This window comes from Scyliorhinus torazame, chromosome 8 (assembly GCF_047496885.1).
Source record: "Scyliorhinus torazame isolate Kashiwa2021f chromosome 8, sScyTor2.1, whole genome shotgun sequence".
Taxonomy (NCBI): domain Eukaryota; kingdom Metazoa; phylum Chordata; class Chondrichthyes; order Carcharhiniformes; family Scyliorhinidae; genus Scyliorhinus; species Scyliorhinus torazame.
In genome coordinates this window covers 46113101-46140938 of record NC_092714.1, presented here as the reverse complement: position 1 = coordinate 46140938, position 27838 = coordinate 46113101, and the positions used below count along the sequence as shown (strand labels likewise).

Sequence of the window (27838 nt, the reverse complement as noted above, 5' to 3'; positions counted from 1 at the left end):
TCTCTTCATCTCCTTTCCTTCTTTGAGAACATCCTTAAAATCCAACCGTTGAACCAAACTTCCAGTAGTCCGATCAAGTATTTCCTTTTTTTTTTGGCCTTCTGCCTTTGTGAAGCAAATTTATTTATTTTCTTCTGAGGTTAAAGATGCTGTAATAAATGGAAGTTGTATTTTCTTATATAAATGACCCTATACTGAATGAACATAAACACTTTGTGGTACAAGAATGCGACAGTGAAGGAATGGCAATATATTTCCAAGTCGGGGTGGTGAGTGACTTGGAGGAGAACCTCCAGGTGGTGGGGTTCACACGTACCTGATGCTCTTGTCCTTCTAGATGGTAGTGGCTGTGGGTTTGGAAGGTGCTGTCGAAGGGACCTTGGTGAGTTACTGCAGTGCACCTTGCAGATGGTATACACGGCTGCCACTGTTTGTCGGTGGTGGAGGGTTTGAATGTTTGTGGAAGGAGGAGCAATCAAGTGGGCTGCTTTGTCCTGGATGGTGTCAAGCCTCTTGAGTGTTGTTGGAGCTGCACTCATCCAGGCAAGTGGAGAGTATTCCATTACACTCCTAACTTATGCCTTGTAGATGGTGGACAGGCTTTGGGGGGTCAGGAGGTGAGTTACCCGCCGTAAGATTCCTAACCGTTGACCTGTATTAATGTGGCTCTTCCTGTTCAGTTTCTGATCAATGGTAACCCTCAGGATGTTGATGTGGGGGATTCAGCGATGGTAATGTCATTGAATGTCAAGCAGCGATGGTTAGATCCTCTCTTGTCGGACATGGTCATTACCAGGCACTTGTGTGGCGCGAATGTAACTTGCCACTTGTCAGCCCAAGCCTGGCTATTGTCCAGGTCTTGCTGCATTTGGGCATGGACTGCTTCATTATCTGAGGAGTCATGAATGGTGCTGAACATTGTTAAGTCATCTGCAAACATCCCCACTTCTGAGCTTATGATGGAAGGCAGGTCATTGATGAAGCAGCTGAAGATGGTTGGGTCCAGGACACTACCCTGAGGAACTTCTACAGTGATGTCCTGGAGCTGAGATGATTGACCTCGAACCACCACAACCATCTTCTTTTGTGCCAGGTATGTCTCCAACCAGTGGAGAGTTTTCCCTCATGATGCCCATTGACTCCAGTTTAGCTAGGGCTTCTTGATGCCATACTCGGTCAAATGCTGCCTTGATGTCAAGGGCCGTCACTCTCACCTCACCTCTGGCATCCAGCTCTTTCGTCCATGTTTGAACCAAGGATGTAATGACGTCAGGAGCTGAGTGCTGAGTGACCCTGGCGGAATCCAAACTGAGCGTCCGTGAGCAGGTTATTGCCTGAATTCTGATTGCAGGGCCACATCCCCCTTCCTACCTACATCATTGGTACCATTGTGAACCAAGACCTCTTGTTGTTCACCCTCTCCGTGTAGAATGTCTTCCAATCGCTCTGTGATATCCATGATCCCAGCACTAGGAAAGCAACGTACCATCCTGGAGCCATTCTACAGCCGATAGAAATACCTGTCTGTTCCCATAACTAACAACTTCCTTATCATGATTGAATCTGTGGTGCACATTGTGATGGAGAAGGAATGTTGCAGATTTGATTTCTTCACACTTCACCTAATTCCTGGTCTGTGTTGGTCTGGGCTGGCCCAGGGTTTCCATGTAGAAATAACATTATCATCCACTTGGGAAAGGCTGCGTTTTCAAGGAAGCGTGGAAAACTCTACAGGTGAGAGTGAACAACGTGGCCCCAAAGCCCCTCTGCCTAGCTTACTCCTAGCAAATGTCCAATCTGTGGAAAACAAGCTAAAGACGAACTTAAAGCCAGATTCACTTTTCAAAGAGAACTAAGGGACTGCTGTGTACTCTGTTTCTCGGAGACATGGCTCACTCCTGCTTCACCGGACTGTGCCCTACAATCAGAGGGCTTCTCAATCCACCAAATGGACCATATGGCAGCCTCAGGCAAGGCTAGGGGAGGTTGGATCTGCCTCCTAATCAACACCTCCTGGTGCCTAGATGTAGCAACGCTGGCGGGTTTTTGCTCCCCGGACCTAGAATACCTGACGCTAAAATGCCACCCCGACTACCTTCCGCGGGAGTTCAGCTCCGTTATCCTGACGACGGTTTACATCCCACCCCATGCGAATGTGAAAATCGCACTGGACGAAATATTCACCACCACAAATAGCCTTGAAACGAAACATCCCGAGACCTTGTTCTTTGTAGCTGGGGACTTCAATCAGGCCAAGCTCAAGAGCGTACGACCAAGTTACCACCAACACGTCACCTGTTCCACTAGAGGCCCAAATATCCTGGACCACTGCTACACAAATATCAAACATGCTTACCGCTCTATCGCCCACCCACACTTTGGCAAATCGGACCACAAGACTATGCTCCTGCTCCCGGCTTATAAGCAAAAACTGAAGCGGCAGAATCCGTCAAAGAAAGTCGGGCATTGTTGGTCTGAGGAATTGGATGATCTCCTATGGGACTGCTTAGAGTCAGTGGACTGGTCAGTATTTAAAAACTCTGCGACCAGCCTGAACGAGTACGCCACTACAGTAACTGACTTCATTAGGAAGCGTGTAGAAGACTGTGTGCCAAAGAAGCAAATCCGCGTGTTTCCCAACCGGAAACCCTGGATGAACAGGGATATCCACTGCTTGCTGAAGTCTAGGTCTGAGGCGTTCAAGTCAGGCGACCCTGCCCTATACAAGAAAGCCAGATATGATCTAAAGAAATCCATCAAGAGGCCAAAAGACACTACCGGACCAAGCTCGAGTCCCAGGCTAGCCATCTATGGCAAGGTCTGCAAGACATAACGGGCTACAAGATGAAGGCATGTAAAATCGCCGGCTCCAATGCACCCCTCCCTGATGAGCTCAACATATTCTATGCACGTTTTGAGCAAGACGTCAGCGAGAGCGAGCCCTCTACCCCAGAAGCCTCGGATGAACTTGTATCTGAGATCACCATTGTAGATGTCAGAGCAGCCTTCTCGAAGGTCAACCCAGGGAAAGCCACTGGCACGTATGGGGTACCCGGACGAGCACTCAGATCTTGTGTGGATCAGCTGGCGGGGGTATTCGCAGACATCTTCAACCTCTCTTTACAACAATATGAGGTCCCTATCTGCTTCAAGAAGACGACCACCATCCCTGTACCAAAAGAAATGCCAAGCAGCGTGCCTTAATGACTATCGTCCAGTGGCTCTGACATCCATCATCATGAGGTTAGTCATGGCACAAATCAACTCCAGCCTCCCGGATTGCCTTGATCCACTACAGTTCGCCTACCGCTGCAACAGGTCCACAGTAGATGCCATCTCCATGGCCCTGCACTCTACCTTGGAACATCTAGATAACAAAGACACCTATGTCAGACTCCTATTTATCAACTACAGCTCAGCCTTCAACACATTCATTCCTATGAAACTCATCTCCAAACTCTGTGGCCTTGGCCTCGGCTCCTCCCTCTGCGATTGGATGCTGAACTTTCTAACCCACAGACCACAATCAGTAAGGATAGGCAACAACACCTCCTCCACGATTATCCTCAACACCTGTGCCCCACAAGGCTGTGTCCTCAGCCCCCTTCTATACTCCTTATACACCTATGACTGTGCGGCCAAATTCCCCTCCAACTCGATTTTCAAATTTGCTGATGACACCACCGTAGTGGGTCGGATTTCAAACAATGACGAAATAGAGTACAGGAATGAGATAGAGAATCTGGTGAACTGATGCGACGACAATAATCTCCCCCTCAATGTCAACAAAATGAAGGAGATTGTCATCGACTTCAGGATGTATAGTGGAGAACATGTCTACATCAATGGGAACGAAGTAGAAAGGGTCAAGAGCTTCACGTTTTTAGATGTACAGATCACCAACAACTTGTCCTGGTCCCTCCCATGCTGACACTATAGTTAAGAAAGCCCAACAACGACTCTACTTTCTCAGAAGACTAAGGAAATTTGGCATGTCAGCTACGAATCTCACCAACTTCTACAGATGCACCATAGAAAGCATTCTTTCTGGTTGTATCACAGCTTGGTATGGATCCTGCTCTGCCCAAGACCGCAGGAAGCTACAAAAGGTCATGAATGTAGCTCAATCCATCACACAAACCAGCCTCCCATCCATTGACTCTATCTATAATTCACGCTGCCTTGGAAAGGCAGCCAGCATAATTAAGGACCCCACGCACCCCGGACATACTCTCTTCCACCTTCTTCCGTCAGGAAAAAGATACCAAAGTTTGAGGTCACGTACCAACAGACTCAAGAACAGCTCCTTCCCTACTGCCATCAGACTTTTGAATGGACCTACCTCGTATTAAGTTGATCTTTTCTCTACACCTTGCTCTAACTGTAACATTATATTCTGCAGTTTTTCCTTGCTTCCCTATGTACGGAATGCATTGTTTGTACAGCATACAAGAAACAATATTTTCACTGTATACTAATACATGTGACAATAAATCAAATCAAATCAAAGAAAATTGAAATTGTTTGGTCTGTCTGGGTGACAACTTATGCTTCCTAGCATCTCTGAGGGAGACACTGGAAAAAGTCTGGGTGCATTATGCACTCTCCATAACAGGACAGGCAGCCCCATGGTAAGAAGACATGGTGATAAATTCAGGTCAATCCTGAGAATACCCACAATTTACATTGTACAGGCTCTTCTATGTTTTTTCATTTTTCCCACTGCTTTCATCCAAGATATGAATTGAACTATGACTGAAAATCTAAACCCGTGCCTTTCTTATAGGCCCTTATTTTTGCAGATCTTGATTCAGGAACTCAAAGCTGCAGGAGGATAGGTTTGCTTTTATTTAACCTGATTAATGTTTCAACTGCGGCTCAGTTATTAGTATACTCTCCTCTGTTAATAGGTGATGGTCCTACTCAAGTGACTTGAGCACAAAACCGAAGGTGGCACACTAGTGCAGTACTGAGGGAGTGCTGCATTATATGAGATGCCACCTTCCAGATGTTAAAACAAGTCCCCATCTACATAAAACCAAAGAATTCCGACAGTGCAAAAAGAGGCCATTCGACCCATCGAGTCTGCACTGACCCTCTGAAAGAGCACCCTACCTAGACCCACTACCCCGCTCTATTCCCGTAACCCCACCTAACCTGCACATATTTGGATACTAGGGGCAATTTAGCATGGCCAATTCACCTAACCTGCACATCCTTGGACATGTGAAAGGAAACCAGTGCACCCGGAGGAAACCCATATAGACACGGGGAGAGAGTGCAAACTCCACACAGGTGGATAAGGAAAACCATGGTACTATCTCGAAAAAGAACATGGGCATTGTCTCTGTGGTGTACTGGCTGATATTTAATTCTTCAACCAGCTCCACTAAAAATAATAATTAGCTGGAACATTTCCGTGTAAATTGGCTGTTGTGTTTCCCACAATACAACATCCTGAGGTAGTGTACAGTACTATATGAATACAAGTTATTTCTTTCTCCTTCACCTTTCTTTCTCATTGATGTGATTTAAATGAGCAACTAGCAACAAAGTGTGCCACAGAAACAAACCTGCATCTTACTGAATCTTCATGTTGGAAGTATAGTGTTAGGTATCACTACATCACTCTGATACTTGTCAATATAAATATATAGTACTATTATTCTGCAGGTTTGCTCCGCAACTTTCATTGGTTGTATACATGGGAGACAAAGATACAAGACTGGCTTTGCAACAAGACCTTAAAAACTCTAATTTCCACGTGCTTCTCACCACTTATGAGGTATTATGGATGACCAGCAATTACTTATATTATATACAGCCACTACTATATTAATATTGTAATATCTTCATATCACATGTAAGACATGAGTGCATGTCAATCTTAATATATTATTGCATCTGTCATTATTGGATATCCCTGCCCTTTATTTGGAATTTAGTTCATAGCGTGGGGACAAGATTGATTCGAAAAAGTAGGTTTCCACATGATATGTCAAAGTTTAATGTCTGATAGTCACAATATGGATATTAGTGATTTCCATTGTCCATGGCCTGGATGCATGTTTGTTGCATTTCAGATTAGATGCAAACAATTTGGCATAAAATAATGAATGTTTTTATTTCCTATTTGATTTAGATTTGCCTGAAAGATGTTTCTTTCCTGAGCAGGTGAGTTACTGTACAACCTAGTTGCAGTTTCGGAGGCAAGTAAAATAAATATGGTTGCTTTTATTAAAGTTCTATTGCTATGATATAGCAAATCTAGTGTGATTAGTTTTAAGAAAAATATCAGATGAAATAATATCAAAGTAAAACTGGACCCGAATACTAGATTTAGCCATGCACTTAGCATTTCCAACATTTATTGGTGTTTGTTGAGTAAAGATACTGATAGAGATGATATTGTTACAGAAAAATATCCAACTTTGATATACTGATAGACTAATGTGGTGCTGCTATTAGACTACCGTCTTCATCAATCATATTTGCGATATCCCAATTCTAATTGACAGTTATACCTAATTGCCTTATTTCAAATTTGATTTTGTTTTGTTTTTGCCAATTTGCTCTGTGACTTCATGAACTAAATGGATAAATAAAATGATCAGATGGGAAATGAGGTGAAAGAACAATTTCCACAAATCTTGGAGAGAATTACTGGCATTATTATAGATGTTTACAAAATATATTCAGAAGATGGGTCAGAAGGGCATTCATGGAGGGCTGCAAAACATAAATGGAACAATTTTGTCAGTACTTTATAAGTAAAGTTGGAGAGGAGGTGAGAACCATAAAATATGTAAGTCGGACTGAAATGAAATGTACGATAGTTCACACTTTGAAAGATTTGCTGCCTCTAAGTAGAATTAATGACTTTATTCGGAATTAGAGGCATGTCCCTTGCTGCATCCTAAAAGAGCTCAGAGCAAACAAAATCCGAGGAATAGATGGTACCTGTCTGTAGACAAAGATGGGAATTTAAGAGTCAACCATACAGCTTTGGGTCTGGAATCACATGTAGGCCAGACCAGGTAAGGACGGCAGATTTCCTTCCCTAAAGGACATTAGTAAACCAGATGGGTTTTTACGACAATCGACAATGGTTTCATGGCCATTATTAGACTTTTAATTCCAGATTTTTATTGAATTCAAATTCCATCATCTGTCGTGGTGAGATTCGAACCCGGGTCCCTCAGAGCATTACCCTGGGTCTCTGGATTACTAGTCCAGCGACAATACCACAATGCCACTGCCTGGTGAAGCTACAATACAGGGCGAAATGTGTGCTAAACAGAGGACGCAGAACACTATAGATAGAACTAAGTAATTTCAGAACCAACAGATCATATCAAAGCTCTGTAGTCCTGCCACATCCAGCCATAAATAGTGACATACAACTAAACAACTTCTCAACATTCTGCAAGAAAAGAAAGTCTAACCACCACTCCTTGACAGTCAAAGATATTACCATCATCGGAGAACCATTGATCAGGAACTTAAATACCGTGACTTCTAAAGGATGTCAGTGACTCACCCCAAAACGTTTCCACCTCTCCAAGGCACAAATCAGGAGTGTGATGGACCACTTGCCTGGATGAATGCAGATCCAGCAACACTCAAAAAGCTTAACGCCTTCCAAGACAAAGCAACCCATTTGATTGACACCCCACCCATTAACTTAAACATTCACTCCCTCCATCACTGGTGCACCATGTCTGTGATTGGTGCACTGAGTGCTGAATTTGGTGCATTTGAGTGCAATAGTGAGAGTTTGGTGACTGAGGGAGTATAAGGCTTCATTTTTATCTAAAGTCTAGTCTTTCTTTTATTGAGTTAATTAACTTAAAAGTTGCTGTTTGGTTTAGAAGAAGGTGAATTTTCAATCAGCTTTAAACAAAGGTTCTACTTGTAGGTACTTGCAGCTGGAGCTTGTTAATTAGTTAATTGGATTAGGCCAGTTTTCAGTGGCTAGATTCACAGTATAAAAGTGATCCCCTACAGTGCAGACTTTGTTTGCACTGAGTGTTGAATTTGGTGCGTTTGAGTGCGATAGTGAGAGTTTGGTGACTGAGGGAGTACTGAATTTGGTGCATTTGAGTGCTATAGTGAGAGTTTGGTGACTGAGGGAGTGCTGACTTTGGTGCATTTGAGTGCTATAGTGAGAGTTTGGTGACTGAGGGAGTGCTGAATTTGGTGCATTTGAATGCTATAGTGAGAGTTAGGTGACTGAGGGAGTGCTGAATTTGGTGCATTTGAATGCTATAGTGAGAGTTTGGTGACTGAGGGAGTTAGGTGAGGAGGGAGTAAGGAGCTTCTTTCATTTCCATTTCCTACATTTCCTCAAAGAGCGTGAAGGGAGCCTGGAGTTTGCAGAGAGTGCAGCTGACTGGGAGCAGAGTCGGAGGGCGGAGGTCCAGTTGGTCCACAGGGCAGCTATATTCTGTAAGGTATGAGGGGATGGAGGCTAGGCCAGTTGCATGCTCCTCCTGTAGGATGTGGGTGGTGAGGGATACCACCGGTGTCCCCGCTGACTATACCTGCGGGAAGTGCACCCAACTCCAGCTCCTCAAAGACCGTGTTAGGGAACTGGAGCTGAAGCTGGATGAACTCCGGATCATCCGGGAGGCAGAGGGGGTGATAGAGAAGAGTTACAGGGAGGTAACCACACCCAAGGTACAGGACAAGATAGCTGGGTTATAGTCAGGGGAAAGAAAACAAACAGGCAGACAGTGCAGGGATCCCTCATGGCCGTTCCCCTTCAAAACAAGTATGCCGTTTTGGATGCTGTTGGGGGGGGATGACCTACCAGGGGAAGGCCCTAGCGGCCAGGTCTCTGGCACTGAGTCTGGTTCTGGGGCTCAGAAGGGAAGGGGGGAGAATAGAAAAGCAATAGTAGTAGGAGATTCAATGGTTAGGGGAATAGATAGGAGATTCTGTGGTCGCGAGTGAGACTCCCGGAAGGCATGTTGCCTCCCGGGTGCCAGGGCCAGGGATGTCTTGGATTGTATCTTCAGGATCCTTAAGGGGGGAGGGGGAGCAGCCAGAAGTCGTGGTGCACATTGGTACCAACGACATAGGTAGGAAAAGGGGTGTGGAGGTAATAAACGAGTTTAGGGAGTTAGGCTGGAAGTTAAAAGCCAGGACAGACAGAGTTGTAATCTCTGGTTTGTTGCCGGTGCCACGTGATAGCGAGGCTAGGAATAGGGAGAGAATGCAGCTGAACACGTGGCTGCAGAAATGGTGTAGGAGGGAGGGCTTCAGGTATTTGGATAATTGGAGTGCATTCTGGGTAAGGTGGACCTGTACAAGCAGGACGGGTTGCATCTGAACCAGAGGGGCACCAATATCCTGGGAGGGAGGTTTTCTAGTACTCTTCGGGAGGGTTTAAACTAATTTGGCAGGGTAATGGGAACCAGATTTGTAGTCCAGCAACTAAGGTAGCCGATATTCAGGACGCCAAAGCGTGTAGTGAGGCAGTGGGGAAGGGAACACTGACAAAGGAGAGTACTTGCAGGCACTGAGATGGGTTGAAGTGTGTATACTTCAACGCAAGAAGCATCAGGAATAAGGTGGGTGAACTTAAGGCATGGATCGGTACTTGGGACTACGATGTGGTGGCCATCACGGAAACTTGGATAGAAGAGGGGCAGAAATGGTTGTTGGAGGTCCCTGGTTATAGATGTTTCAATAAGATTAGGGAGGGTGGCAAAAGAGGTGGGGGGGAGTGGTATTGTTAATTAGAGATAGTATAACAGCTGCAGAAAGGCAGTTCGAGGAGTATCTGCCTACTGAGGTAGTATGGGTTGAAGTCAGAAATAGGGAAGGAGCAGTCACCTTGTTAGGAGTTTTCTATAGGCCCCCCAATAGTAGCAGAGATGTGGAGGAACAGATTGGGAAACAGATTTTGGAAAGGTGCAGAAGTCACAGGGTAGTAGTCATGGGTGACTTTAACTTCCCAAACATTGAGTGGAAACTGTTTAGATCAAATAGTTTGGATGGAGTGGTGTTTGTGCAGTGTGTCCAGGAAGCTTTTCTAACACAGTATGTAGATTGTCCGACCAGAGGGGAGGCAATATTGGATTTGGTACTTGGTAATGAACCAGGGCAAGTGATAGATTTGTTAGTGGGGGAGCATTTTGGAGATAGTGACCACAATTCTGTGACTTTCACTTTAGTAATGGAGAGGGATAGGTGCGTGCAACAGGGCAAGGTTTACAATTGGGGGAAGGGTAAATACGATGTTGTCAGACAAGAATTGAAGTGCATAAGTTGGGAACATAGGCTGTCAGGGACGGACACAAGTGAAATGTGGAACTTGTTCAAGGAACAGGTACTATGTGTCCTTGATATGTATGTCCCTGTCAGGCAGGGAAGAGATGGTCGAGTGAGGGAACCATGGTTGACAAGAGAGGTTGAATGTCTTGTTAAGAGGAAAAAGGAGACTTATGTAAGGCTGAGGAAACAAGGTTCAGACAGGGCGCTGGAGGGATACAAGATAGCCAGGAGGGAATTGAAGAAAGGGATTAGCAGAGCTAAGAGAGGGCATGAACAATCTTTGGTGGGTAGGATCAAGGAAAACCCCAAGGCCTTTTACACATATGTGAGAAATATGAGAATGACTAGAGCGAGGGTAGGTCCGATCAAGGACAGTAGCGGGCGATTGTGTATTGAGTCTGAAGAGATAGGAGAGGTCTTGAACGAGTACTTTTCTTCTGTATTTACAAATGAGAGGGGCCATATTGTTGGAGAGGACAGTGTGAAACAGACTGGTAAGCTCGAGGAAATACTTGTTAGGAAGGAAGATGTGTTGGGCATTTTGAAAAACTTGAGGATAGACAAATCCCCCGGGCCTGACGGGATATATCCAAGGATTCTATGGGAAGCAAGAGACGAAATTGCAGAGCCGTTGGCAATGATCTTTTCGTCCTCACTGTCAACAGGGGTGGTACCAGGGGATTGGAGAATGGCGAATGTCGTGCCCCTGAGCATCTGGAAAGCCACTGCTTGGTTAGGAATAGTCAGCACGGATTTGTGAGGGGTAGGTCTTGCCTTACAAGTCTTATTGAATTCTTTGAGGAGGTGACCAAGCATGTGGATGAAGGTAAAGCAGTGGATGTAGTGTACATGGATTTTAGTCAGGCATTTGATAAGGTTCCCCATGGTAGGCCTATGCAGAAAGTAAGGAGGCATGGGATAGTGGGAAATTTGGCCAGTTGGATAACGAACTGGCTAACCGATAGAAGTCAGAGAGTGGTGGTAGATGGCAAATATTCAGCCTGGATCCCAGTTACCAGTGGCGTACCGCAGGGATCAGTTCTGGGTCCTCTGCTGTTTGTGATTTTCATTAATGACTTGGATGAGGGAGTTGAAGGGTGGGTTAGTAAATTTGCAGAAGATACAAAGATTGGTGGAGTTGTGGATAGTGAGGAGGGCTGTTGTCGGCTGCAAAGAGACATAGATAGGATGCAGAGCTGGGCTGAGAAGTGGCAGATGGAGTTTAACCATGAAAAGTGTGAGGTTGTCCATTTTGGAAGGACAAATATGAATGCGGAATACAGGGTTAACAGTAGAGTTCTTGGCAATGAGGAGGAGCAGAGAGATCTTGGGGGATATGTTCATACATCTTTGAAAGTTGCCACTCAAGTGGATAGAGCTGTGAAGAAGGCCTATGGTGTGCTCGCGTTCATTAACAGAGGGATTGAATTTAAGAGCCATGAGGTGATGATGCAGCTGTACAAAACTTTGGTAAGGCCACATTTGGAGTATTATGTACAGTTCTGGTCGCCCCATTTTAGGAAGGATGTGGACGCTTTGGAAAAGGTGCAAAGGAGATTTACCAAGATGTTGCCTGGAATGGAGAGTAGGTCTTACGAGGAAAGGTTGAGGGTGCTAGGCCTTTTCTCATTAGAACGGAGAAGGATGAGGGGCGACTTGATAGAGGTTTATAAGATGATCAGGGGAATAGATAGAGTAGACAGTCAGAGACATTTTCCCCGGGTGGAACAAACCATTACAAGGGGACATAAATTTAAGGTGAATGCTGGAAGATATAGGGGGGATGTCAGAGGTAGGTTCTTTACCCAGAGAGTAGTGGGGGCATGGAATGCACTGCCTGTGGAAGTAGTTGAGTCGGAAACATTCGGGACCTTCAAGCAGCTATTGGATAGGTACATGGATTACGGTAGAATGATATAGTGTAGATTAATTTGTTCTTAAGGGCAGCACGGTAGCATTGTGGATAGCACAATTGCTTCACAGCTCCAGGGTCCCAGGTTCGATTCCGGCTTGGGTCACTGTCTGTGCGGAGTTTGCACATCCCCGTGTGTGCGTGGGTTTCCTCCGGGTGCTCCGGTTTCCTCCCACAGTCCAAAGATGTGCAGGTTAGGTGGATTGGCCATGATAAATTGCCCTTAGTGTCCAAAATTCCCCTTGGAGTTGGGTGGAGGTGTTGACCTTGGGTAGGGTGCTCTTTCCAAGAGCCGGTGCAGACTCAATGGGCCGAATGGCCTCCTTCTGCACTGTAAATTCTATGATAATCTATGATTAATCTAGGACAAAGGTTCGGCACAACATCGTGGGCCGGAGGGCCTGTTCTGTGCTGTATTTTTCTATGTTCTATGTTCTAAGTAGTGCAGCAACTTGCAAAGGCTTATTTGACAGCTCTTTCCAAACCCATGGATTCTACCACCGAGAATGTGAAGGGTCGTAGACATATAAGGAGACCATCATCTGGAGGTTTCCCTCCACATTATGCATTATTCTGACCTGGAAATATGTCAATGTTTCTTCATCATTGGGTCAAAACCTTTCTTTAAAAATAATTGTTGAATACCCAATTCTTTTTTTTCAAAATTAGGTGCAATTTAGCATGGCCAATCTACCTACCCTGCACATATTTGGGTTTGTGGGGGTGAGAGCCACCAGACACGGGGAGAATGTGCAAACACCACACGGAGCGACCCGGGGCCTGGATCGAACCAGGTCCTCGGCACCGTGAGGCAGCAGTGCTAACCACTGCGCCACCATGCCATCCACCTTGGGTCAAAATCATGGAGCCCCTTCCCGAATAATATTTTGGAAGAACCATCACCTCACAGACTGAAGTAGGTCTAAAAATGGCTCACCATCATCTTTTCAAGGACAATTATAGATGGACAATAAATTAAATGAAAGCAAATCAGTAAACCCTGGCAATATCCAATAATACTGCAAATGGGCAAAAAACGTGCTCATTTTTACAAAGGTTGATAAAAGTACCAACAAGGAAACTAAATAATAGCCGTCATATTGTCAGGAAGCAGAGGTAGTTTTAAGTGATCTATGTTTGAATTGTTATATGTTCAAAATAAGGAATATATTTAAGTAAGTTCAATATAGTGTTTCTGTGTAAGAAAGGATAAAACTCTAGTTAGATTCATGTTAAACAAAGGCTTGGGTTTTGGGGTCATTTTAAAATGTGTTTCTATTGTGCTTAGAGGGTTTATGGCATGAAAGGTAAACAAGAGTGTGGAAAAATAATGAGCTCTTGCTTAGCAGTAGGGGCCACCTTTAGGGAAAATATCTGGTGTGTTTAGTTTAACCGGACCGAGGCAAAAGGAGCTTATCAGCTACAGAAAGAACAACACTCTGAGCTCTGCCAAAAGCATAATTATGGAGTAATGGGCAAGAATGCAAGTCCCAGAAACTAATGGAAAGTTAGTCTAGAAACCAGGGACTGAAAAAAGGAATCCCAGGAATTTTGAAGTTAAAGAAACTGGAATTGGAATTGGAATTTGGGGTGGCACGGTGGCGCAGTGGTTAGCACAGCTCCAAGGACCTGGGTTCAATTCTGGCCTCGGGTGACTGTCTGTATGGAGTTTGCACCTTCTCCCTGTGCTTGTGAGGTTTCCTCCGTGTGCTCTGGTTTCCTCCCACAGTCCAAAGATGGGCAGGTTTAGGTGGCCATGCTAAATTACTTTAGTATCCAAAAGGTTAGGTCGGGTTATAGGGATAGGGTGGAGGCATGGGCTTAAGTAGGGTGCTCTTTCCAAGGGCCGGTGTAGACTCGATGGGCTGAGTGGCTTCCTTCAGCACTGTAAATTCTCTGATCATAAGGTGTGGCTGTTTGAGAAGGAGTATTAATTTAAACTCTCGTGGAACCGGAGACCAGTGAGATAATTTGTTTCACAGTGTAATAATCATCTGGGGGGGGGGTTGAGGAGAAATCTATAGAAAGTTGATTGGGTGATATCTACCTCTTGGTTTCAGAATGGGGTGTTGTTTGACCACAGTTAGCCTGTCGGGTTACAGGGACTATGTGTTTACTGAGAATATTATGGCACATGATATATATTGCAACCTGTGTTATCCTTGAAACATTTGTGAAGATAAGTGAGAGTGAAGGAATATTGTGTTGTAGTCAAACTTTCATCTTTAATCAATCATTTTTGTTGTTAATAAGTTAATTGACCGTCCTGTGACTCTTTTCTTAAAAAAAAAAGTAAAATTTAGTCTTGAGCCAGGGTTCCATTCTGGGACCTTCCCATTAAGTAGTAACATCAGCTGGGATCACAATATAAACAGAGAAAATAGGAACAGCAGTAGACCTTTGAGCCTGCTCCACCATTCATTATGATCATGGTTGATCCTCCAACTCAGTAACCTGTTCCCGCTTTACCCCTATATCCTTTGATCCATTTAGCCCCAAGAGTTGTATCTAACTCCTTCTTGAAAACGTACAATATTTTTGCCTCAACTGCTTCCTGTGGTAGCGAATTTCATAGGCTTGCCACTCTCTGGGTGAAGTTTTTCCTCATCTCAGTCCTAAAAGGCTTACCCCATATCCTCAGTCTATGACCCCCACCATTGGGAACATCTAACCTGTCTAGTCCTTTTAGAATGTTATAGTTTCTATGAGATCCCTCTCTCATAACCAACTTAATCTCTCCTCATATGCCAGTCTTGCCATCCCAGGAATCAGTCTGGTAGATCTTCACTGCACTCCACTCTACAGCAAGAACATCTTTCTTCTGATAAGGAGACCAGAATTGTACAGACTATTCGAGGTGTGGCTGTATCAAGGCCCTATATAATTGCAGCAAGACATCCCTGCCCGTGTACTCAAATCCTCTCGCTATGAAGGCCAACATACCATTTGCCTCCTTTACCACCGACTGCACCTGCATGCTTACCTTCAGCGACTGGTGTACGAGGACACCCAGGTCTCGTTGCACATTCCTCTCTCTTAATTGATAGACGTTCGGATAATTATTTGCTTGTTTTTCTTACCAAAGTGAATAACCTCACATTTATCCACATTTGATGCATCTCCGATGCATTTGCCCACTCACTCACTTAGTCCAAATCACACTGAAACATTTCTGCATACTTCTCACAGCTCACCCTCCCACCCAGCTTTGTATCATCTGCAAATTGGGAGATATTACATTTAGTTCCCTCATCTAAATCATATATTGTGAATAGCTGGGGTCCTAACACCAACCCCTGTGGTACCCCACTAGTCACTGCCTGCCATTTGGAAAAAAAGACCCATTTATTCCTACTCTTTGTTTTCAGTCTGTCAACCATTTTTCTGTCTATCTTAATACACTGACCCCAATCCCATGCACCTTAATTTTACATGCTAATCTCTCATTTGGGACTTTGTCAAACGCCTTCTGAAAGTCCAAATAAACCACATCCACTTGCTCCCCCCATCAACTCTACTAGTTACATCCTTGAAGAATTCCAGTACATTTGTCAAGCATAATTTCCCTTTCATAAATCCATGCTGACTCTGTCCGCTCCTGCCACTGTTTTCTAAGTGCTCTGCTATAAAATCTTTGATAATGGAGCCTAGAATTTTCTCCACTACCAACATCAGGCTTACTGGTCTATAATTCCCTGTTTTCTCTTTACGTCCGTTTTGAAATAGTGGAGTTACATTAGCTACCCTTCACTCTCTAGGAGCTGTTCAAGTCTATAGAATCTTGGAAGATGATCACCAATGCATCCACTATTTCTGGGGCCACTTCCTTAAATACTCTGGGATGTAGATGATCAGGCTCTGGGGATTTATTGGCTTTCAATCTTATCAATTTTCTGAACGCTATTTCTCTACTAATACTGATTTCCTTCACGCACTCCCTCTCACTAAACTCTGTGTTCCCCAACAATTATGGTATGTTTATGTCCTCCTGTGTGAAGACAGAACCAAAGTATGTATTTAGTTGGTCAGCCATTTCTTTGTTCCAAATTATAAATTTCCCTGTCTGACTGTAAGGTTCCTACTTTTGTCTTCAATCTTTTTCTCTTCACATACCAATAGAAATTTTTACAGTCAGATTTTATGTTCCTGCGAGCTTACTTTCATTTCCCCTTCTTAATTAATTCCTTGGTCGTCCTTTGTTGAATTCTAAGCTGCTCTCAATCATCAGCATTTTTTTCCTGGCCAATTTAGATGCCTCTTCCTTGGATTTAATACTGTCTCTAATTTCCATTGTAAGTCATGGTTTGGCTATCTTTCCTGTTTTACCTTTGTGCCAGACAAGAATGAACAATTGTTGCAGTTCACCCATGCGCTCCTTGAATGTTTGCCATTGCCTACCCAGCGTCATCTCTAAGTAATTTTCCCCAATCCATCATAGCCAACTTGCGCCTCATACCATCATAATTCCCTTTAAGTTTCAGGACCCCCGTCTGAGAGTCAATTATGTCACTCTCCATTGTTTGTGGTGGTCTTTGCCGTGTTCGTTCTGGATGGGAATGCCTCTACCCATTTTGTAAACGTGTCTATCACAACGAGTACATACGAACCATTCCTGCAAGGGGGCAATGGTCCTATAAAATCAATCTGGAGGTTAGTCCAGGGGCCATTAACGGGCCGGGTGTGACTAAGTTGAGCTTTCTTGGCGTATCTGTCCGGATTGTTCTGGGCACAGATAAGGCAATTCTCAATGTAGAGCGTTACGTCTTCTTTTAAACTGGGTCACCAACAGAGCTGCCTGAGGTGGGCTGTAGTGGGATCAATTCCCTGATGTCCATGACCATCATGGAACAAACAAATGAGCTGATTCCTGTACTGTTCAGGAACCACATAAAGGGTGTCTTTTAACACCACACCGTCATGTGTGGTCAGAGCATTTTAAAATCTATTGTAAGGTGCCGTAAATTTTCCTTTCAAAATCTCCCTGAGATTGTTATCCTGCTTCTGGACCTGCACTAAATCCTCGATATTAGTCTGCGAGACCTGAACTGCATTTACTGGTGCGCTTTCGGGGGGGTGTCCAAAAATATCCATGCCTGGAACCTGCTTTGGCCAGTGCGTCGGCTTTTACATTTCCAGGGAGGGAGGAACGGTGGTGACAATGAACTTTAACTATTCCAAAAGTCCTGCCCTGGGCTTTTTCTAAAATGTGACGGAGCAATCGGGCTGAGGGGAGGGGTTTTCCGTCTGCGGAAACAAATCCTCTTGCTTTCCACAGGGGTAGGAATTCTGCAAGGCTATTGCAGACATAGAGGCTCTCCGAGTATATGTCTGCTGGGCTGGGGAAGGAATCTGGGTGTTCTACAATGCACGCCACGGCTGCTAGTTCTGCCGCCTGCGTGCCTAAGTGTCCTGGAAGTTTTGTTGCGATTTCTTCTAGGCGTGTCCCTGCGCGTCCTCGACATAAATGCCGCATCCTGTTATGCGCTTCCCTTCTAATATTGTAGAAGATCCATCCACATGTATTCTTTTTTAAAAAAAATATATTTTATTAAAGTTTTCAAACACAATTTTTTCCCTTACAAATCAACAAAAATGGTAGCATGATACCTGCTATATAACATTGTTTAAATAATATAGTAAACTAACCAAATAACACGAAGTAATGCTCCCCCCACCCCCTCTCCCCATTTAGACATCCACATATATTCTTATGCGTTCGCACGTGTCTGTGTGCTTGGGGCTCTGGGTTGAACTACCTATCTTCCTAGGGGGTGTTTTCACAATAAAGGGGCCTGTGTTGTGGTGCGGTGAGATGATTCCACATTCGTGGGGGGTGCCTGGGTCCTGTAGGTTATCTGCTAAGAAAGTGTGGTTCTTTGTCCTTTTAACAGTGATGTCCCGTCCCTGCAAAAGAAGGGTCCATCTGGTTGCTCTTATTTGACTGACTGTATCGTCCTTAAGTCTTCCGTCCAGTAAAAGTTGGGTGGGAATGTGTTCCGTCAGGATTGTGATGGGGTTCAGTCCAGTTATGTATGAAAAATATTGTACTGCCCAAAAAACTGCGAGCAGGTGCCTTTCGCAGGCTCACAATCCCTGCTCTACAGCATCTAAGACTCTGGAGGCGTAAGCCACGGGCCTTAACTGTTCGTGCCGTTCCTGGAGGAGCACGGCCGAAAGGGTGCGGTCTGAGCTTGCTATCTCTATAGCGTAAAGGGAAAGTGGGTCTGGAACCTGTAGTGCGGGGGCTGCAATGAGTGCTCTTTTCAAAGAGTCCACAGCATCCGTATGCTGCAGAAGCCATTCCCAGGGGGCTCCTTTCTTTAGGAGGTCTGAGAGGGGTGCTGCCTTGCTGGCGAAACCGTCAATGTGGTTTCGGCAGTAGCCAACCAGTCCTAAAAACGACCGGAGGGCTGAAACATTCTGGGGAAGGGCAATTTGGCAATCAAGTCAATCCTGTTATGCTCAATCTCACGTTTACCATGTGTGATAATTGTACCCAAATATATCACCTTGTTTTCCAAAATCTGGGCCTTTTTGGGGTTTACTTTACAGCCAATTTTCTGTAGGAGTTCCAGGAGTTCGGCCAGAAGCTCGATGTGCTCTGCCTTGGTGTCTGTCTGCAGTAATAGGTCGTCCACATACTGGACCAGACATTCGGGGCGAGAAAATTTTGACAAACCATTTGCCAACTGTCGGTGGAAAATGGAGGGGGAGTTGTGGAATCCTTGTGAAAAATGAAATGAATGAAATGAAAATCGCTTATTGTCACAAGTAGGCTTCAAATGAAGTTACTGTGAAAAACCCCTAGTCGCCACATTCCAGCGCCTGTACGGGAATGGTACGGGAATTGGGCTGGTACGGGAATTGAACTCGTGCTGCTGGCCTGCCTTGGTCTGCTTTCAAAGCCAGCGATTTAGCCCTGTGCTAAACCAGCACCTGGAAGACTCGTCCACGTGTACTGCTGATTTTTAAAAGTGAAGGCAAATTTGTACTGGCACGCTTTTGCCAATGGAATGGACCAGAATCCATTACTGACGTCCAAAACCGTAAAGTATCGTGAGTTGAGTCTCTGTTTGAGCATCTTCTCGGGACTTGTGGCTACCGTGGAGGCTGCTGCGGGGGTGATTTTGCTGAGTTCCCGGTAATCGATGGTCAGTCGCCATGGTCCATCGGGTTTTCTCACTGGCCAAATCGGGGCATTATTAGCGGAGGCTACTGATCTGAGTACGCCCTGCTCTAATAAGCTGTCGATAACTTTTGCGATTTCTCCCTCTGCCTCTTGGGGAAATCCATATTGCTTTTGGGGTCTAGGGTCAGGTCCTGTGATTTGAATGGAACCAGTCATCCGGCCACAGTCGTGTTTGTGGGTCGCGAATGCTGTCCTGTGCTTCTGCAGAACTGCCCTAACCTGCTTGTCTGTGCTAATCGTGGTCGAATCAAACCAAAATTTGCCGACTGCGCTATTCTTGTTTGCATATTCTCCTATTGTAAGCGTTGTGGGGGCTCTTGCGGATTTTGCCATTCTCCAAACACATTGGTTGACTGGATCAAAGGACAGATTGTGGGAATTCATAAAATCTATGCCTAAAATGTGTTCTGCTCTGTGGGGTAGATCGACTATAACTATGGGGTGATTTGAATGGGTACAGGGGCTGTGATGTTTCCCTGCTGTGAGTGGCCTGTAAAGCCGCTGAGGGTGATGGTGGCTGTAGTGGGCCACGTGTCCTTTTGAAAAATAGTGGAGGAATTAATTGTGGTGCGGGACCCTCCTGTGTCCCAGAGAAACGCGATGGGCTGTCCCCGTATCTTTGCTGCAACTACTGGTCGGCTGGACCTATCCCAAAGGGGGTCGTAGACCCAACTGGGGGAGCCCGAACACCGTCAGTCTGTTCCGTTCAGGTCCGTCTGGTCTGAACGGGTGCCTACACTATGTATGAGCTCTGTCCTGTTTCCATTCAGAGTGCCTGCCTGCTGGGCACTCTGTGGCTTTCATGGGGCATTGCATTCTCGTGCAAAGTGTCCTAACTGTCCACAGTTGTAACACTCCTGTGGCCTTTGTGGGGGGCTGTTCCTGCCTTCATTTACCCATGCGGGGTTCTGGTGTGCCTTAACTGTGTGTATGTCTGCTTCTGCCTGCTGTTCTTCGGGATTTTTGTTTGTGGGTTTGTTTTGAACAGATTGCTCCCAGGCACGGGACAATCTTTTTACAACCCATTTCCCATTATGAGCCTCCTCTGAGGGATCACAATTGGCACAAGCTTTTTGTCCTGTTTCTGTGGCATGGGAGATAAGGGTGTGGGTCCATTTGGCCATACCGTCTTTGGACAAATGGGCGCAGTCTAAGTCTCCGAAAACTGCTGCGAAATGGATCCACAAGCGTCCAGCAAACGCTGTGGGGTGCTCGGTTTTCTTTTGCCTGCACTTATTGAGGCCTTCTACGGGGTCACCCCTGTTATACCCGATCGCGTCTAAGATCGCGGTATGCATTTCTGCAAGGGTGCCTCCTCCTACATTCTGTGGGTCGGGAAGGGCTGCTACGACCGAAGGGTCTAAACTCAAAACTGTGAGCTTTACTTGCTCTCGCTCATCCAGGCTGTACATGGTAGCCTGCTGTTTTACTCTGGCAAAGAAGTGGTGTGGGTCTGAGGTGGGGAGGAACGGTTTGATCTTATCGCACGCGTCCCGTAATTGGGTCACTGTTAAGGGGGTGGTGTACAGAAATTCCATGTCGTCCAATGTGGCTGTGCGGTGGGTGGTGACTGGGTTCATTGGAGCCTGAACTATCTGCTCTGTGGGGGGTTGGGGCGCTTTTCTCTTCTGGGGCTTTCCCTGCGCACATGTTCCCTGAACATATCTCTGCGCTGTCTCACTCAATTCTTCCCAATCAGGGCCGTCTTCCTCATCTAACTGTGATCCAAAGGTTTCCTGGAATCCTTTTTGAACTGAAAGCAGAGATTGCAGTTCTGCAATCTGCTTCCGGCACTTTGCGTGGTCTAGTGCGCTTTGTCTTTGCTCCGTGGTGGCAGCATGGAGTGCTCTTAACGCTGCCTTCAGGTCATTACACTGCCTCTGCAATGCCTCTACCTGCGTTTCTGTTTCCTCTCGTACCAGGACTGCACGTTGCGTGTGCTGATAGGCCTTTTCGTACTGGGATTGGAAGCTGCTTAAGTGCGCCGGACAAGACTGGTGTGCCCACTTGGCATCATCCACCTCTCCGTCTTTTGCTGCTAACTTCCTCAATTCTAGGTTCTCTTTCTCTATCTCGCTCACATCGACCTTACTTATTGGATGTGCCTCCTCTATCTCTTTTCGGAGCGTCCGAACGACCTCCTCTGTGCCTCGCAATTATGCCAACAGGACACGATTGCCATCGACTTGCGAGCTTTTCCCAAGCTTTTCTTATGGATTTCACTCAGGTGCTCCCCCAGGTATGTCCTATACACCCGGGACCTGTTTCCTCATTTTCACAGAATTCGCTCCAAAGGGGCCATCCTTTCCCTTTGAGGTACTTTCTGATTTCCTTTTCCCAAACGGGACACTGTCCTACTCTACTGCTGGTCGCTGCGACCGCAAATTCTTCGGGGTTCATGAGGCGTTGCGTTGCCTGCATTGCCATCTTTCCTCTCTAAATACTTCTCTTAAAATTTGGAACAAGGGGTATTAAGGCAGTGCTGTAATTACAGGTACGGCTTTCGCTATTTTCCGGAATACAAACTCCCGACAGTTTTGTTGCAACAAAAATCTATCAGTATACCTTATAGCCCTGTTAGTTACGCATGCACTAACACACTTCCTAATTATGAGGATTGATCAGAACTGCTTGAACACTTGTGGTATTTCTGTTCCCAATTGGATTTCTAATTCAAATTTTGGGTTCTCCCGGAGTGGTTAAGCCACTTCTAGATTGGGTCCCGTCAGGATGTCGCCAGTAATATGTTGCTAACTTTTGGTTGATTCAATTGGCTCTGTTTTATAACCTTTGCTCTAGAGTCGCCAGGTACCTTTATGATACCGCCACGAGGTTCAAGTTCAGGTAATGATCAATAACTCAACACACCAATTAGTAAGATTCAAATCAATACACATTTATTATACACTGTAAATCGCTACTCATGCATAAACTCTACTTTCTAGGCTATTTCTATAACTAACAGGCCTATACTTAGCTTCGGACTGGCCCACCAGGTCAGGGGAACAAATGGCCTTTCGTTCAGGTCCTGAGTCTGCAGGATTCAAAAGCTGGTATGGACTGGTAGCTAGGAGCGCCTATCTCGTAGCGAGCGTTGACTTGAGACTTACTTGTTTGGAGGCCGCTGGACAGTTCACTCTCAGGGGTTGCTTCGCGTTGCTGAGTAACCCTGTCAAGAAGGACGATTTGAACTTGGGGGCTTTACTTTATAGTCCCCAGGGGCTTCCTGCCCTTCGGGGCGGACCTCGTACCTGGTTCCAAGTGATTGGACTTCGTTCCAATCACTTGGTTTGATTTCTCCAATGCGTGTTCCCTGATCGTTGGGCGGTCTTTAAGTGTCCGTTGTGTTGGCTCCTGCTGGCGCTGAGGAGTCTGGCTTGGCCTTGTTTACTTTAAAATGTTGTTCTCGGGGATTGTTCTCGGGGATCAAGGTTTAGAGTAGATGTACGAGGCAAGTTTTTTACGCAGAGGGTAGTGGGTACCTGGAACTCGCTACCGGAGGAGGTAGTGGAAGCAGGGACGATAGGGACATTTAAGGGGCATCTTGACAAATATATGAATAGGATGGGAATAGAAGGATACGGACCCAGGAAGTGTAGAAGATTGTAGTTTAGTCGGGCAGTATGGTCGGCGCGGGCTTGGAGGGCCGAAGGGCCTGTTCCTGTGCTGTACATTTCTTTGTTCTTTGTTCTTTGATCGCTCATTAATATGTAGATGGCTGCTACATTACTATGTAGATGGCTGCTGGTTTCGGTGCTGTCTGGTTATTTTGCAGGTTCCAATATACATGATTTCTGTATTGGCTAGTCTTTGCCTGTGTTGGCTGAATTTCCCTTCAGCCTTTGCGGTTCTCCATTTTAAGTCGGGAAGTGGCCAACTCAGGCGGCTACACCATCTTGATGAAAAATTAATAATCAATAGAGTGAGCAATATATGGAATGAACATCCATGTAGGGTAGTGGAGAGAAAAAACCTCCAAAACTACAAGCTCCAGTGATCTTCTGGATAAATGGAGGAACCAAGATGAATCTATGGCTGTTTACATTATCTTGTGAAATGTGAACCAAAAACATAGCAGAATAAATCAAAAATGCTTATCAATGTTTATTAAAAAATCAGTCCCTGCAGAACTGAGTTGAAATGAGCCAACCTGAGCTTGAATGCACAATAGGGATTGCTGAAGAGATGGTAAAATAAAACAATTCCTCCTAAAAACATTCCTTTTCAAAAAAAAAGTATTGTTATTCAAATTTTTATAATTTTAACATTTAAAACACATAACATTACAAAGTAAAACGGACACAACCTCCAAACCCAGCCCTCCCACAAATCCCGAACCAACCTCTCCACCTCGCCTCCCTCCCCTCCCCCTAGCAGCAGATGGTAACCAGCTCCTTGAAATGTAGTATAAACAAACCTCATCTGTTATGGAAACCCTCACTCATCCTCCGCATAGCAAATTTCACTTTTCGAAGTACAAGAACTCCATTAAATCCTCCAGCCACACTGGAGAAACTGACCTCCACCCCGATTGATTCCGCCTGTGAGTGATCAATGAGGTGAAGGCTAAAACATCTGCCCCCGTTCCCGACTGCAACTCTGGTAAGTCCCGCACCCCGAATATGGTCCCAGGGGACTGTGCTCTAAAGCTACAATCAGGATCGCTGAGATGAAATGAAATTAAATGAAAATCGCTTATTGTCACAAGTAGGCTTCAAATGAAGTTACTGTGAAAAGCCCATAGTCGCCACATTCCGGCAATGGTGCTGAACAACAGCACCCAAAATATCTCTAACTTTGAGCAGGACCAGAACATGTATACATGATTGGCCGGGCCCCTCCTACACCGCTCACAAATATCTTCCCTCAAACAATCGTCTCATCTTCGACTTCGTCGGGTGCGCTCTGTGTACTACCTTTAGCTGTACCAATCCCAACCTCGTGCACGAGGTTGAGGCACTCACCCTCCACAGCACCTCACACTACAGCCCCTCCTCCAGCGCCATCCCCAGCTCTTCCTCCCTCTTGGCCTTAACCCCCTCCAGAGACGCCATATCGTCCTAAAATCTCCCAATATAACCCCCCCTCTCCAAAATCGGCGCGATAACCCCCCTCCAATCCCCATCACCGCCCACTCCCTCTATAGCAACGAGGAGAGGGTGCCACCGGAAAAGTCGGAAAGTCCTGTCATTCTGTCAGTATAATGAAACCAAAGTAAAAAATTACACGCACAATTATTTTAAAACAAACCAAATGTTTTTTTAGGTGATAATCTGTTTTAACAATATTTATTCATTATTCCAGGGTCTTGCTAACTCAGAGTATTTTATGTAAAATTATAAGCAAAGCTGACACCCTCAGATGATGTGCTGGAGAGAGCCAAACTGAACGCCAACATGGAGATGTTGCACAAAATTAACATCTAAATTCTCAGAATCAGATCTCATAAGTTGACAAGTCTCTTGTGTTGTATTTCAGACTGAGTTGGAGTGTACTAATTGTGGATGAGGCCCACAGGTTGAAGAACCAGAACTCTCTACTGCACAAGTCTCTGAGAACAGTAAGACATTTTCTGCTGTGTTTTTTTTTGAGGATGTCACATCTGTAATTTGTGATCAGTGTATTATGTCTTGAAGTTGAAGCATTAAAACAATTTAATGGAAACATGCTTGCTAATGATTAATGATTGTTTACTGGTAGTTTTCAGTACGATTCACACTACTGCTGACTGGAACACCAGCACAGAACAATCTTCATGAACTCTATTCACTGCTGAGCTTTGTGGAACCAAATGTGTTCTCGGCAGATGAAGTGGACAAATTTCTTAAATACTACAGCAATGTAGAACAGGATGCAAAACAAGGTAAGCACTTATTCTGCCAATGTTAAGTCCTTTAATATTACCATATTTGAATGTCAGTTTGTCCAATTATATCCCACGTTAATTTTCTGTCTTTTTCGATCATGCATTAATTGTAGTGACCTATTCTGCAATTGGCTCATAGCTCACTGATACTGCTGATCCAGCTGTTAGCAGTCTATTGATGACATCTGTTCCATTTTTCTGACAAAAGTTCTGCCAACTGTCTAGTGCCACTGACAGTGATGCAGTTGAAATCAGAAGCTCAGTGATGCAAGGAGCTATAGATAGGAATGTAGGAACGGGAATGGGCCATTCAGCCCATCAAGCCTGCGCTGCCATTCAATCGACCACGGCTGATCGGACACTTATAGAACTTATAGAACGATACAGCGTAGTACAGGCCCTTCGGCCCACGATGATGCACCAAAACAAAAGCCATCTAACCTACACTATGCCATTATCATCCATATGCTTATCCAATAAACTTTTAAATGCCCTCAATGTTGGCGAGTTCACTACTGTTGCCGGTAGGGCATTCCACGGCCTCACCACTCAATGCCTTTTACACACACTATCCACATAACTCTTTCCGTTATTGTTAATCAGAAATCTACCAATCTCCACCTTAAACCGGCTCAATGACTGAGCTTCCACAGCCTTCTGGAGTTAGAGAATTCCAAAGATTCACAACCCTCTGTGTGAAAAAAATTCTCTGAATCTCTGTCCTAAGAGGCAGCCCTCTTACCTTTAAATTGTGCACCCTGGTTCTAGGCAGCATGGTGGCACAGTGGTTAGCACTGCTGCCTCACAGCGCCAGGTGACTGTGTGGAGTTTGCAGTTTCTTCCCATGTCTTGAGTGGGTTTCCTTCGGCTGCCCCAGTTTCCTTCCAGTCCAAAGATGTGCAGGTTAGGTGGATTGGCCACGCTAAATTGCCTCCAGGTGAGGTTATGGGGATAGGGCCTTGGTAGGGTGTTCTTTCGGCGGGTCGGTGCACTTGATGGGCCAAATGCCCTCCTGCACTGTAGGCATTCACTTCTATTCTAGATTCCCCAACCAAAGGAAACATCTTGCCTGCATCTACCCTGTCTACTATACCTTTAAATATTTTGTAGGTTTCAATTAGATCACCTTATTCTTCGAACCTCCAGAGAGTACAGGCCCTGTGTTTGCCCAAGCTCTCTTCATAAGACAGTCTGGAGAAGTCTGGCGAACCTTTGTTGCACTCTATGGCAATAATATCCTTTCTGAGGTAAGGGGACCAAACCTGCACCACACAGTACTCCAGGTGCGGTTTAACCAAACTTCTATACAATTGAAGTAAGATCTCACTACTCCTGTACTCAAATCTTCTTGCAATAAAGGCTAATGTTCCGTTAACAGCTTGCTGCACCTGTATGTTAGCCTGACGTGACTTATGGACAAGGACACCCAGGTCCCTTGTACATCTACACATTCTAAGTGTGGGCAGCATGATAGCATAGTGGTTAGCACACTTGCTTCACAGCTCCAGGGTCCCAGGGTCGATTCCCGGCTTGGACCACTGTCTGTGCGGAGTCTGCATGTTCTCCCGTGTCTGCGTGAGTTTCCTCCCACAGTCCAAAGATGTGCAGGTTAGGTGAATTGGCCATGCTAAATTGCCCTTAGTGTCCAAAAAGGTTGGGTTGGGTTACTGGGTTACAGGGGTAGAGTGATTGTGTGGGCTTGGGTAGGGTGCTCTTTCCAAGGGCTGGTGCAGACTCGATGAGCCGAATGGCCTCCTTCTGCACTGTAAATTCTATAGCAATTTCTTACCATTTGTTTTATGTGTAACATGTCAAGAAAGACTATATTCTAAATTAAATTGATGATAGCATCTGGTCAGTATGGACATTTTGTATTGCTGACGAGCCCAGGAATGGTATCCAGAACTAGAAAGGATACTGACCTATATTTTTGCAATGAGTTTCGTATGTATCCCTCGCTTATGTCAATTCAGCAGCTGTGTAGTAAATTTGCAACAGACATAGTGGGGCCCCAGCAAGCTGGTAACAAAAGGAGCAAATGGAGATTTATCATAATGGGTAAGAGAAATAAGTGATTTCTTGCTTTTCGTCCATCCAACTGTGGGAAAATACGTTACACTGAAAGTATTCATTCTACAACAGGGCTTCTCAAACTGGGTTGTGATCAGTGGAGTCGTGAGATCAGATTTCTTGGGTCCTGAACTCCAAGCAGCAATGGGTGCCATGGAGCTCACACTGAATGCTTACAGATCTAGCCCCCTTCAAACACTTGCCCCTTTCCTATTTGTGGACCGACATGGAGGCCTGATTGCTCAATTGATAATATCTGTGAAAAGGTGTTTATTTTGATTTTTAATAAAATTCTGCAATTTAAACAATTGCCACCAAGCTGCACTTCTCACTCTGTGCCTCTCACCACCAACCTGCTCAGCATCTGAAGCTATCACCTCCCCACACCCCTTTGTTCAGGAGCTAAACCTCCATCCAGGAACTAAAATTGGGAGTTTGAATGAATCCTTTATATGTCATGAATGTGGATTACAAAACAAATATTACTAAGGCCACAATGTCATGTCCCCATGGAGAAGAA

The 27838-nt window shown here is 45.2% G+C and overlaps 1 protein-coding gene across 2 annotated transcripts in view; it reads left to right on the top strand.

Moving 5' to 3' along the window:
• The window catches only part of chd1l (chromodomain helicase DNA binding protein 1-like), a 205551-nt gene that overhangs the window by 17910 nt on the left and 159803 nt on the right, over positions 1-27838 (top strand). For both annotated transcript variants that reach the window (XM_072513472.1, XM_072513474.1), the window contains exons 4-7: positions 5674-5785; positions 6143-6174; positions 24861-24942; positions 25083-25245. In XM_072513472.1, the coding sequence (XP_072369573.1) occupies positions 5674-5785; positions 6143-6174; positions 24861-24942; positions 25083-25245 (389 nt within the window). The remainder of the gene's footprint in view (positions 1-5673; positions 5786-6142; positions 6175-24860; positions 24943-25082; positions 25246-27838) is intronic.